Source organism: Mixophyes fleayi, chromosome 6, assembly GCF_038048845.1.
Source record: "Mixophyes fleayi isolate aMixFle1 chromosome 6, aMixFle1.hap1, whole genome shotgun sequence".
NCBI lineage: Eukaryota > Metazoa > Chordata > Amphibia > Anura > Limnodynastidae > Mixophyes > Mixophyes fleayi.
The window spans coordinates 197,489,804-197,503,894 of NC_134407.1; the positions used below are offsets into that span (position 1 = coordinate 197,489,804).

A 14,091-nucleotide genomic window follows, 5' to 3' on the forward strand; every position below is an offset into this window, starting at 1 on the left:
TGCAGTGATCTTTTTAATATTCATAGGGGCATATTCAATTGTTGACGGAAACGCCGAAAATCTTGCGCTCCGCGCACTATTACCGTTATTACGGTAATTGTGCGTAAAAACCTTTATTACGGTAGTTTTCTCGCTGGATTTCAGCTCGCAGCTCCCTGAGCAACGAACTGAAATCCAGCTAACTATTACCGTAATTACAGTAATAGTTTTAACGCGTCGGGATATTAAAAGATTTGAATATGCCTCATAAAATCACATCAAATGTGAACACTTTGAGATGTGTATTTATTAGCAATATAAAAAAAAAACTATAGATAAAGCCCAATAATGACAGATGGCAATAGGAGGCTGTCCCGGCGATAACTTTTTAATGAAGACTCAGGGTTCTGACCTGTAGTCTTTACTCCCATAGATTGTAGATTGCGAGCAGGGCCTTCTCACCTCTCTGTCTGTTTTACCCAGTTTGTTTATTAGTTTACTATGTTTGTCCCCAATTGTAAAGCGCTACGGAATATGTTGGCGCTATAGAAATAAATGATGATGATACACAGCCTAGGGTTTGCAGTAAACAGCCCAGAGGTGAACAGCAAAGTCATCTTAAGATGGAGTTAGCCATCAAGGTCAAGCACTGAGAAGCTAAGCTTCCCCATTGAGTATTATGGGGACAGCGGTTTAATGTGCTAATTTGTTACTTTTGTTATTTTAATACTTCTTTTCGTATATTAACATTTTATTTAAAAATGTCTAAACCATATGGAAAAAGCAGTTTCCGCATGGTTTATGGCTTCATATATAGTCCCCATAGACTGCAAATTTAGTATTTTCCCACCACATTTTCCACCATTTATGAGAGTAATCCAACCAATTTATTTTATTATTGGACACGACCTTGTGTTGTGGCCACGAATGCTGGCCGGCTTTAGGGTTATGTATAAGAATGCTGGATAAACCCAGCTGTCCAATTTGTCTATCAAAACTAGAAGACACAACACTGACTCTGTGTGAAAGTGGTTTATTGGGGCACATTTGCCCGATGACAACGGGTCTGATTCAATTAACTGCGGCGCTCAGTAGCTATCTCACAGCTATGTTTCTGTCTGCAAATACCGCAATTATTGTAATGAAAACAACGCAAATTTTTGCTTGAACCCCATGTGTGAGCGAAGGTCATTACCTAGAACATTGTGCGGTAACATGGTTACTACGGAACCTCATGACTAATTAAAAAGTCACTAAGACTACCTCTATCGTTATTTTTTTTTCTATAAAAGTGTCTAAGGTGTTATCTGAGGAAACAACATCATCAACTATGGGAAGCGACAGACAAAATGCCACGCTGTTCCATCACTATGTCCTCGGATATAATACCACCGACTGTCTGACCCAAGAAATGTTTTTTATTGGGGACTTTGATGTACGTATGCAAATTGTAGTAATGCAGTGGGGTACAGGTGTGGGGGAGCATATATACAAAGGGGTTAGTGTGTGGGATTAGGGGATGTGGGGGAAATAGGGGTGTTCCATGAAAGAAGAGAAATTGTTTTGACATTTTTGCTTTGACATGGTGTATAAAGCCGCTGTCATTCCATACTAATCGTCCGTCATTCCACATGTAAAACATGACCAAGTACCTTAGCAATAAGTGTGTGGAAGATATAATTAAGAAGTATAAGATTTTTTTAAATATACATCAAATTTCAATTTGCTATCATAGTAGTCTATTGGCATTCCTTTTAGTAGGCTGATGCTGTCATTCACTCTCTGCCATGCTGCCTTTGCTCCCCCTTCACACTCTACCATGCTACCTTTGCACCCCCTGCCATACTGCCTTTGCACCCCTTGCACACTCTGCCATGCTGCCTTTGCACCCCCTGCTCTGCCATGCTGCCTTTGCACCCCCTGCTCTGCCATGCTGCCTTTGCACCCCCTGCTCTGCCATGCTGCCTTTGCACCCCCTGCACACTCTGCCATTGCACCCTTTGCACTCTCTGCCATGCTGTCTTTACTCACTTCACTCTCTGCCATGCTGCCGTTGCACCCCCTGCACACTCTGCCATGCTGCCTTTGCACCCTTTGCACTCTCTGCCATGCTGTCTTTACTCACTTCACTCTCTGCCATGCTGGCTTTGCTCCCCCTTGACTCTCTGCCATGCTGGCTGTGCTTCCTTTCCTTCACTTACCCTTTCTTCTCCTGTCTTGCAGACTCCTCTCTGTGCCGCTCCTCGCTGAACGTCAGGCGTGATGACGTCACGCCCGGCATTCAGTGGACGGAGCAGGGTAGAGCAGTGCCTACGCCGCGGACAGGTGAGTTGGGTTTTTGTTTTTTTTTTGTTTTCAAAGCAGCTGCTCCCCCCCCCCAAGAAGAGGGCGGACTCAGCGATCCGGTGAGAACCGGCTGAATCCCACCCCTGGTGTCAGCCTGTCCCACACAGGTAAACCGCTTACGGAGAGTTATAGGTAGGCTGATGAAGAACCAATCATGTGTGTCTTAGCTGTCCTGGGGCGTGTCGGGAATTGTAGGCTAGCAGAAGGCATGCCGGGAATTGTAGTGTTCTGGGGACAGACGGAAGCGCAGCTCTATTGCTGGATTCTGACCATGGATCGGTGATCTACACTACACTTGGTTCACACCGGAGTCCGGGACCAGATCATCGGCGTGTGATATCTGTGATGAGAGACCTGATCCGGCCTGTCTAGGACTCAGTCCGTGTAAGAGGTACATTTATTCAGCAATTACCCCCAATGTTGAATCTCATTAACCCATTCTGTTCTGCAATTAAGCAGTGTGTGCATGTTATATATGCTCCCTTTACAAATATGAAATGATTGCATTCAATTGTAGTTTCTCCAGTAAAAGGCAGTTTGCAGATTCAGCAGTCCATCTCTTCTATCACCCCAGCAGTCCATCTCTTCTATCACCCCAGCAGTCCATCTCTTCTATCACCCCAGCAGTCCATCTCTTCTATCACCCCAGCAGTCCATCTCTTCTATCACCCCAGCAGTCCATCTCTTCTATCACCCCAGCAGTCCATCTCTTCTATCACCCCAGCAGTCCTGTACAGATCAGCCCTGTAGATACATATTATACAGGTAATAAGCAAAAAAAACACAGCATCACTGTATCTGTTGGTCATAGTAGCAGTATTAAAAATAAAATAATTGGAAAGGCAGAGGGGCAATGCCTACAGCTCTGGCACAAAGTTGCCCTTTTGGATGAACCCAGTGGTTTAGCACATTTACAATGTATCTAGGCTATTGTGTTGTCTCTTATCAGGGTTGTTATTTATTTCCTTTTTTGTCTGCTAGGCCACTTATACTTGTCTGGTGGTGATAGGAGAAGCAGTATTGGGTTGCAAGGATAGAGACCATTGTTATGACCCCTCACTGGCTACCCTTATGGTTATTTCATCATCACCATTTATTTATATAGCGCCACTGATTCCGCAGCGCTGTACAGAGAACTCATTCTTATCAGTCCCTGACCCATTGGAGCTTACAGTCTAAATTCCCTAACACACACACACACAGACTAGGGTCAATTTTGATAGCAGCCAATTAACCTACTAGTATGTTTTTGGAGTGTGGGAGGAAACCGGAGCACCCGGAGGAAACCCACGCAAACACGGGGAGAACATACAAACTCCACACAGATAAGACCATGGTTATTTGTTTTCATGTATTAATAATAAAGACTAAAAGTGAAATGTTCACACCAGTGCTTTGTCACTCTCTATTTTATGGTAAGGGAATTATGTAGGTGCAGCTAAGATAATGCCTTCAAAGGACGGCACACCCTTAACTACGTGGTGTGTAGATCCGTGTTTGCCTGATAAACTAGTTTCTCTTAGCATGGGAGCTGTACAGCCTGTTACACAGATAGGTTGGTATTGTTTTACATGCAAACCTAGAGATGCAGGTTGTTATTTTTGTGTGTGGCTTAAAAATAAAATTAAAGTACTGTGTCATGTGTATTGCAAATATACTCATTTCTCTGTGATAGTGAATACTTGGACTGTGCACTGTAATAAATGTATAGTTAATGTAGAGTACATACTACAGAGTAGCAAAAGGATGAATATTTTTGGGAGTATCTACTACAGCACAATTTTTATAATAGCGGTTTACAAGGCGATTTGAAATCACAAATCTATGAAAGGTAAATCGCCATAGAAGTCACTGGTTTTCAAACTTCAATGAAAAAGCCTGAGATGGCATAAATTTGGGATTTTGGTTATTTTGTAGTGTTAAGTATGGACCAGGGCTAATCTGCGAGAGATTGATTTAGTAAATTGCCATTGAAATGGTCAAAAAAATAAACTTGTTGTTTTAGATGGTCAGTCAAAACCAGTGAGATGAGTGAGGATAAAAAAATAATATTTTTATATGTACCCAATGCTTTTCTTGCTTCAATGGTCCATTCATTTCAGGGAGGTTTCAACAAGTAAGCGCACATGCTGGAAACCCCGTTGAAATGGGAAAGCTTTGCTAATCAATCATTTCAAAATGTGACAAATCCTCAGAAGCATTTTCCCACATTGGCTGCGCATGTTTTACTTTGATCCCACATCAATAGAGACTAATTGAATCACTTGCTGTGGGCGAAATCCAATATTCAATGGTCCCATCCATTTAATTTGGGTTACTACATATAGAGCACATGCTGGAAACCCTATTGAAATGAATGGGAAAATCTCAGATTTGTTGAGAGTAAATCCCTTTTTTCTTAAATCTCCTTAAAAGATCAAAATCACTGCAGTTTGTTTGATTTTTCAAAGGAAATCAGTGTTTGGCAGATTAGAGAGTTTGGACAATTCACCCAGATCTTGAGCCTATGGTAGTACTATAACAATTCAGTCTCCGTTAACTCCCCACTAGTGGACTTTTAGACTTTCTTTGGTAATCTATGTTTATTTGCTCTTACACTTGTTAATGTTCGATGGGTTTCCTCAATAGTATGGAGCCAGCTTCCCGTTTTGTTGGCCTCCCCTCCATCCCCCTTTTTCTTTCCTACCTTTTTTATTTTTTTTTATACATTTACATAGCATATAGGCAAATACTCCTGTCCCCTACTCTCCCAGTTAGCTCTTGAGTGATATATTTTGTGCCTGCTATTTGCTGCCATATACTCACTTCTTGCCTGTTATTGTTTGTATTTTTTTGTTTCCCGTGCGGCCCCCCTTCACTGAAATGACCTCCCTCGTTCCATCCGTCTCTCTCCTACTCTGTGCTCCTTCAAACGTACACTCAAAACTCACCTCTTCCTCAAGGCCTACCAACCATCTACTTAACCCCCTCATCTCCTCCACTCGCTTTCCCTTCTCTCCCCCTTGCCTCAACTGGCTCCCCTTGTGCCTGTTCTGTTTACCCTCCCTTAGGATGTAAGCTCACATGAGCAGGTCCCTCTTCCCTCCAATCTCCTTACCTGTTCTTCTGCCCTGTCTTTATTGCATTAGCCTGCCTGGAGTTTCTGAAGTACTGGTATTTTTTATTTATTGTTCTGCACTGTTTCACCCTGTATAGTCTACTGTGTACGGCGCTGCGGAAATCTTGTGGCGCCTAAGAAATAAATGATGATGATAATATTGTTGTATGAGAAAATCAAAATAAAGTCTTTAAAAAGAGTTAGAAAAAAATCAATATCTAGAAGATTCCTCCCTAAATAGCGGAAATTATAGTAAAAAAAAAAAAATGTTTATTGATGATGGATAATTTTGGAATGGTTGATTGGGTAATGGATATGTACTGCTGGCTATACAGGGGCCAGTCTTTCTGCTTGGCTTAACTGGATCAGTTTTCAATTTGGCCACCCAAGTAGGTGGCCAAATTGGACAACATCCTGTCATTTGGCATACAGCCTGGGCATCTGGATCTCTTCTGTCATGCCAGTTAGGGCAGTTCAAACATGACCGCACACACAAGTCAATGACAGTCATTTTTGGATGATATCAACCAATCTGCATGTGAGGATACCACCCTTAGCTGGTATGGAAGTTACCCTCTGTGGGATTCAACTCACTCGGGTAGACCAGGATATATCCAAAATAGGACTTTATTACGACAGCACAACACCACAAGACGTTCACAAGTTACAGGGTAAATGGTAGCATGTATCCTCCAGCAGCCTCCTGCAGTCAGCACTCCAAAGTAATAATCTCTGTCTCTTTCAGGGTCTTATCCTCCCACAATATTACCACTACCGATTAGCAAAACAGGGTGTCCCCCAGCCTGCGATACTGGCTCACACCTCCCCTGTCCTGGTAGGGTTTCCTCCAGCGGCACCACAATGCCTGGCCCAGAGTCCTTTTCACTCATGTCTTGTACACCAGGATACTCCACGCTAGCATCCCCCTCTTGGCATTCTCCTCACCCTCTATTCTTTTCCGTATACACAGGAAGTGGGGTCAAATGTCTCAAACCTCCCCTTTACAGAAGGGGTCTCCCAATCAACAATTTAGCTGCTAGACATACTGTCCCTGTTACCTTGATTAGACAATAGAATGGCTTGACTCAATTAGCTGTTTTGGCTGGATACACTACACATGGGGTTACAATAGTACATCAAGGAATGACACTGCACGCTTACATGGAACAATAAGACTTTTGACATATTATATCAGCAGTGTTACACAATATAAGTCTGTGATACCTTTTGATACAATTACATTTATATTGATACATTTCCCCATGCTATTTCAACCAATATATTACTGTGGAGGCACATTGCATGTCATTAGAAGTTCTAACCTCATTACCTCTCGGGTTACCTGTTGACCTAGCTAATTAACATGGGCTGCCAACTAGTTAACTCAGACATTGATCTGATTACAAACCACATCTCAGCTGCACCCCATACAATGGACATTTGAGACAAATGGTAATTACATTAGCTAGCACAAGCAAAATGACTGCTGTTGTTCTGATATTTTCACACAGTATGGCAATATTGTTTATATTTATACTACATACAATATCACAGGTAATAGTATGGGGAAATGTATCTAATAACATGAAATAATAATACACATAATAAACCAATGCTCTGGTGTATATACTTAGACTGGGCCAAGGATTAAAAGGTACAATAAACCGTGAGAAACGGGTGATGATTACATAGTTCTCAGTCCAGCAGCCCCTCGTTTCCTCACACTGCACAATAATAATCTGAACAATTTTGATTAGTATATCAAGCATCAGGGCAGTTTTGGGGCCACAAACTTCAATAAGTGGCCCATTGGTTGATATGTTCTGTGATTTATGTAGAGTGTATGGCGATCCCGACCATGGCCTTATCTGTGAGGAGTTTGTATGTTCTCCCTGTGTTTGCGTGAGTTTCCTCCGGGTGCTCCGGTTTCCTCCCACACTCCAAAAACATACTATTAGGTTAATTGACTGCTATCAAAATTGACCCTAGTCTCACTCTTTGTCTGCGTGTGTTTGTTAGAGAATTTAGACTGAAAGCTCCAATGGGGCAGGGACTGATGTGAATGAGTTCTCTGTACAGCGCTGCGGAATTAGTGGCGCTATATAAATAGATGATGATCATGTCTATATTTTTCTGTAACACTAATCCAGGCTGTCTGTTTCCACTAGGGTCTGGCTAACCACATGCCTTATGAATTCCTACACACTGCTGGAATGTAAAGAGTCTATGAACCCTCTGCGGATCAGTGTGGGTGGTCTCCCTGTATTGGCCTCCATGACAAAGACTGCAGACCCCCGTTTCCGGCCACGCTGGCGTGCCATTGTGCTGTCTGGAGTTTGCTTAGCGCTGTTCCTGTTGTTGCTCTGCTTTCATCGGTCTTCAAGCCCACAGATTGCAGCCCCTAATGCCCACAATTGGAGGATTGGTCAGTCCCTGGCAGATCAACTCTATAATGACACCTACCCGCTCACCCTTCCGCAGAAGACGTTCGAGGGTCTACGTTACCAAATTGCAATCATTGCTGACTTGGACACTGATTCTCGCAGCTCCAAAGACAACACGTGGTTCAGCTACATGAAAAAAGGTCACCTAACCTTGTTCAATAGCGGTGACAAGGTTAAGGTGGAGTGGGATAAAGAAGACATCGTCTTGGAAACTCACTTGGCAGAAAAGGGTAGAGGAATGGAACTTTCCGACCTAATAGTGTTTAATGGAAACTTGTACTCGGTGGACGATCGCACAGGGATAGTGTACAGACTGGAGGGAAGAAAAGCTGTGCCATGGGTCATACTAACAGATGGAGATGGGATGGTGGATAAAGGTCAGTGATCTAAAGAGATATTTCTGAAGAATATAATACCATATGCCTAGGCGCTCAAAAGATTCTGAATAATGTTAAGGGAATCATTCTGGAATATATGAATTCTAAGAATGTTCAGCGGAACCTCACGTTCAATTGAATCTGTAGCAGTCAACCCTTTGAATTCTAGAGCCTTTCCAGCTTCTACATCATCATCATCATCATTTATTTATATAGCGCCACTAATTCCGCAGCGCTGTACAGAGAACTCATTCACATCAGTCCCTGCCCCATTGGAGCTTACAGTCTAAATTCCCTACTATAGACACACACACTCACAGACAGACAGACAGACAGAGAGGTAGAGAATAGGCCAAACAGTCTTGGTGGGCTCTATAGCAGTAACCTATCCTAATAGAGGAAGTTGTATTTTGTTTGTGATTTTATATATTTTTTTAATCTGTTGTGCTAGTCTGTACTGTATATGATCTTCCGTACTTGGTGTGACCTCACTATACATATTCTGTCTCTTCCTTACTGCAGGCTTTAAAGCAGAGTGGCTGGCGGTGAAGGACGGCCTTCTTTATGTTGGGGGACTAGGCAAGGAGTGGACGACCACAACTGGCAAGGTGCTGAATGAAAACCCGGAGTGGATAAAGGTGATAGGTCCTCGGGGCGATGTTCAGCACCACAACTGGGTCCCCAACTACAACATGTTACGGGAAGCTGCTGGGATACAGCCTCCAGGTAAATGATGGACCAGGGGAAGAAGGTGTATGGGACTTTACATGTACTTATCATCATCAATTTATATAGCACCCCTAATTCCACAGCGCCTGCCCCATTGGCGCTTACAGTCTAAATTCCCTAACACACACACACACACACACACACACACACACACACACACACAGAGTAGGGTCAATTTGATAGCAGCCAATTAACCTACTAGTATGTTTTTGGAGTGTGGGAGGAAACCGGAGCACCCGGAGGAAACCCACGCAAACACGGGGAGAACATACAAACTCCACACAGATAAGGCCATGGTGGGAATTGAACTCATGACCCCAGTGCTGTGAGGCAGAAGTGCTAACCGCTAGGCCACTTTGCTACCCTACTTATGTGGTGTTTTGTGTCGTTAGTAAAGTTACAAATTGCATAATAGTAGCCATATTCCTGAGAGCATTTTCATTACGCGTGAATTATAGTACTTATAAAGTTACAAAAACGCCAATTAGCCTTTTAGCGATTCAAATTGACATGATACATGTCTTCTGATATTCCTTCATCTCTTTCTCCGACATCCAGGATACCTGATCCACGAGTCGGCGGCTTGGAGCGACTCTCTGCATAGCTGGTTTTTCCTGCCACGTCGAGCCAGTAAAGAAAGATACAGCGAGGTAGAGGACGAACAGCGCGGCGCTAACATACTTCTACGTGCCTCTGTCGACTTCTCAGATATTGCACTTTCATACGTAGGGGCGAAAATATCCACCCATGGGTTCTCGTCCTTTAAATTTATCCCTGGCACAGACGATCAGATCATCGTGGCTCTGAAGTCAGAAGAAAACAAAGGCCAGGTGGCCAGCTACATCATGGTCTTTATTCTGGACGGTCGAGTTCTGTTGCCCGAGACCAAGATTGGCAACATCAAATATGAAGGAATTGAGTTTATCTGATGTTCCATTCTCATAGCTATTTACTTTTAAAAAAAAACAAAAACAACATGCTCACAGAAGTGATTGTATGTATCCAAACGCCATTTTGCCATTAACTGCTATTACTGGACACTATTTATAAATGAGATGATGGAATCATTGGAGGATTCATCCGCCTAACTGTTTAGAATGTACCACAAAATCTGATGACATTGTCATTTTTTAATAAACATATTTTTAATAAACACTTTTGCTATTGGTTATTTAAAGGAGGATTGCGTTTTCTAGCCGCCTGTCATGAAGTGGAGAATTATAGAAACATAAAATTTGACGGCCGATGAGAACCGCTTGGCCCATCTAGTTTCACTGTTTTTTAACCTATGGTAACCTCAAACCCTATTTGATCGTTGCTTCTTTGTAAGGATATCCTTATGTCTCTCCCAAGGATGTTTACATTGTTCTACTGTATTAGCCTCTACCACCTCTGATTGGAGGCTATTCCATTTATCCACTACCCTTTCTGTGAAGTAATATTTCCTCTGAACCTACTTCCCCCCCAGTGTCAGTGTATGTCCTCGTGTTCTAATACTTCTCTTCCTTTGAAGAATGTTTCCCTCCTGTACCTCGTTAAAACCCTTGATGTATTTGAAAGTTTCTATCATGTCCCCCCGTTCCCTTCTCTGCTCCAACTATACATATTAAGTTCTTTTAGTCTTTCCGGGTAAGTTTTGTACTGTAGACCATGCACCATTTTAGTTGCCCTTTTTTGTACAGTCTCTAATGTATTTATATCCTTCTGGAGATATGGCCTCCAAAGCTGGACACAGTATTCTAGATAAGGCCGTACCAATGACCTATACAATGGTATTATTACTTCTTTCTGCTACTGATTCCTCTCCCTATGCAACCAAGCATCTGATTTTCCTTCCTCATTGCTTTGTTACATTGCTTACCTGCCTTTAAGTCACCTGAAATATTGACTCCTAGATCCCTTTCCTCCTCAGTAGTTTCCATTATAGTGTCATTAATACAATGTTTAGCCTTTAGGTTTATGGCTTAATAGAGCTGTGATAATGGGAAGTGAGAATGAACAAGTATGCTTAGGTAAGGTATGTCCATCCCATCAACTCTCTAGTGCCGGCCTGGTCAACTTGTATCTCTCCAGGTGTTGTGAAACTACAATCCCCAGCATGCTTTGCCAGTAGGGATTGCTGGCAGGGTATGCCAAGGCTTGCATTTTAAAAAAACTGGAGAGCCACAGGTTGCCCAGGCCTGCTATAGTGGATTGATTGCTGTGTATTATTCAGGAGGAGTCTGTTGTACATGTGAGTCACATATTCCTAAACCCTCTGACCCAGATGCTCTTTTCCCTCAGGGATTGGCAGCATTGGGTTGACTGGTGTTTTATCTAACATGGACTGTGTAATTATTGAAGAAAACATCTATGTGTCTCTCTGTCCTCCACCCCCAAGAGATCTTTTATGAAGCAGGAAAGAGAATGGGACACTTGTGGTGGAACTACCCACTGGGCAGCCCCTAAGGCTACTATGTACCCCGACGGCTCTGGTCCTTCTGCTACAGAAGTCTTCTGAGCGTGGTCGGTAGAATAAAGCTGCAGGTTACTGACAAACTTCTACTGGTAAAATGTATAGGTGTCTATGACGATTATACAGTTGTGTCCTCTAGTTCCATAACCCATTAATTCAGATGCCTACTTGGGGATACGTGGTATCCATGCCCCTTTACTCTGTGTACTGACATTTACACTTATTTTAATAGATGGCCGGCCACACATGTATTTTTTATTTTTATTTTTTTTAACCACAAACTACTATACAGAGCAATAGAACAGTGGTTGGATATGATTATGATGTGTTTCCGAGCAATATAGATCTATGCAATGAATACAAAAAAGTAACAATAACCATGGAAGAAATGTGAGTAGAAGACGGACAGTTAAGAGGTATAATCATCATCAGTTATATAGCGCTACTAATTCCGCAGCGCTGTACAAAGAACTCGCATCAGTCGCTGCCCCATTGGAGCTTACAGTCTAAATTCCCTAACGCACACACAGACAGAGAGAGACAAGGGTCAATATGATAGCAGCCAGTTAACCTACTAGTATGTTTTTGGAGTGTGGGAGGAAACCGGAGCACCCGGAGGAAACCCACGCAAACACGGGGAGAACATACAAACTCCACACAGATAAGGCCATGGCCGGGAATCAAACTCATGACCACAGTGCTGGGAGGCAGAAGTGCTAACCACTTAGCCACTGTGCTGCTCTGACACCACAGGCCATTAAGATATTTCTTTTGGGTGAAATCAGACAGGGCTTACCGTGTTTCAGCAGCTGGAACTGGCTCCCTGCAATATGGTAGCTTTAGTATTCATTGTACAAGACGGATGTTTACACTAAAATGTATTCCGCACTCTCCGTCAAACCTATGTGGAATTTTCTATGTTCACTCAGTGGGGAATAAAGTTGCCTAATCTGTGTACTTATAATATGTATGTGATTTGTGAATGGCCGTGTCATCAACATCCTACTCGCTGGCCTCCATTACAATCCAGTGGATCATATTATACATACTAATTCTATATTTCAGCTCAAAGTTTTAGACTTTTTACCCCAGAAGTTCCCAGCGACAGAATTTGGAATTTTAAACGAGCTTCACAAACATTTCGGAGGAAAAAGAACCATTAAACGTTAATTGTAGTCCGACCACCAATATAATTCTAGGTTTTTTTAGGTCTTTTACAGGTATATTACTACAGTAATTTTATTGCTGGATTTCAGCTCGCAGCTCCCTGAGCCGTGAGCTGAAATCCAGCTAACTACTACCGTATTAACGGTAGTAGTTTTTACGCGGCGCGGGATGGAAGAATTGAATATGCCCCTTATTTATTGAAGATAAACATATAAAATATAATCTCATTAAATGAATGTTCATTTTCCGATTCATGGCAGGATAGAAATGATGTCCTGTATGTATGTTTGAATGCATCCCATCTTATCTGTAGTTTTCGGTAGAAGTCCTTTTCGAATTTTGACAAATAATCTTTCAAGTCCATAGACGATAAAACATTATATTTCCATTTGTTACAAAGCTACATTTTCACTAAGGGCTCATAAACACATTCGTTGGGAAAATGGGTAAAAACATATGAAAAGTTGCAAGCACTTTAGCCACTTGTTAGTGATGCTTTTTCCATGTGCTTCAACCAGTACAGTCTATTGTGCTGGTAACATGCGTTAACTCAAGAGGAATACGTTAGAATATGTGCCATGTTTTAAAGCAGTGGTCAGGGAACAGGGGTAAATTACCCCAAATGGGGTAAAAATGAAATTCCTGGGGGTAATGCTGCCGATTCACATGCTGTCAGTTGGATTGTAGCCCCCTTTGAATGTGAAATTTCTGTTGTACCAGAAGAGCCTCAAGGGTTGGCAGAGGCACTTCTTGAGCTTTGATGCAATAATGAAGCACGTATTGCATTTGAAAACAAAGCAGATCTGTCATATTTTTGGATGTCAACAGCTGCAAAGGCATCAAAATTGCACATGAGGAGGCAGTCACAAAGTTGCTGCCTTTTGCAACAACCTACCTTTGCGAACAAGGATTTTCTACTCTAACGAACATAAAAATAAAGCAGAGAAATCGATTGGACGCTGAAGACTGTATCCAAATTGCTCTGACATCAAAATGCCCCAATATTGATGCTCTCGTATCAAAAATGAAGCAACATAATTTCTCCAAAACCTGAAGCTTTGAAGTTGAAGCTTTCAAAGAAATTTTGAATAGATTCAATAAAATTTTTGAATTCCAATAATTAATAATATATGATTTCCTTCTTTTCAAATCAAGGGGGTAACTTTGGCGTAAATATATTTGGGGGTAAAAGGTAAAAAAGTTCCCTGACCCCTGTTCTAACGTTTTAAATGCTGATGGGAACGAGCCCATAGTGAACCATTTATCCTACTATATTTTATTTATCATATAATTCTTTGTTTTTGATTGGTCAAAAAGGTATAAGTAACAGTGCAGTGAGACAATAACATATAAAGCATCTAATGTCGAAGACAAAATATTACAGTGTATCCAGGTCCAAAAACGAAATGGTATAAAAGGCAACAGTGAACCTAGGAGTGAAAATATATGACCCATTTATTCTATTGAGATTTTCAGACATCTGCAGCTGGAGAGAAG

At 42.0% G+C, this 14,091-nt stretch overlaps 2 protein-coding genes and 1 long non-coding RNA gene across 5 annotated transcripts in view; 1 reads left to right on the forward strand and 2 right to left on the reverse strand.

Annotated features, from left to right (window-relative positions):
* ENGASE (endo-beta-N-acetylglucosaminidase) overlaps positions 1-2,233 on the reverse strand; it is a 34,004-nt gene extending 31,771 nt beyond the window's left edge. The window contains exon 1 of the mRNA XM_075177940.1: positions 2,181-2,233. The gene's annotated coding sequence lies outside the window, so the exon portion shown is untranslated. The remainder of the gene's footprint in view (positions 1-2,180) is intronic.
* Positions 1-14,091, reverse strand: part of LOC142095132 (uncharacterized) — a 255,687-nt gene that overhangs the window by 135,186 nt on the left and 106,410 nt on the right. The gene's annotated exons all lie outside the window — the stretch shown is intronic.
* On the forward strand, positions 2,373-10,125 carry CANT1 (calcium activated nucleotidase 1). Of its 2 annotated transcripts, none has more exons than XM_075177942.1 (4): positions 2,373-2,716; positions 7,591-8,243; positions 8,766-8,969; positions 9,531-10,125. In XM_075177942.1, exons 2-4 carry the CDS (start codon positions 7,613-7,615, stop codon positions 9,899-9,901), a joined length of 1,206 nt encoding a protein of 401 aa, XP_075034043.1. In that variant the 5' UTR covers positions 2,373-2,716; positions 7,591-7,612; the 3' UTR covers positions 9,902-10,125. The 2 variants fall into 2 exon arrangements, with proteins under 2 accessions (XP_075034043.1, XP_075034044.1); XM_075177943.1 differs by lacking the exon at positions 2,373-2,716 and adding an exon at positions 2,977-3,090.

Excerpts from the sequence above, each read along its gene's own strand:
- CANT1 (XM_075177942.1), top strand. The coding sequence starts at position 7,613 with ATGAATTCCTACACACTGCTGGAATGTAAAGAGTCTATGAACCCTCTG. Across the intron at positions 8,244-8,765 it reads AGATGGGATGGTGGATAAAG|GCTTTAAAGCAGAGTGGCTG; the intron begins GTCAGTGATCTA and ends TCCTTACTGCAG. Across the intron at positions 8,970-9,530 it reads TGCTGGGATACAGCCTCCAG|GATACCTGATCCACGAGTCG; the intron begins GTAAATGATGGA and ends TCCGACATCCAG.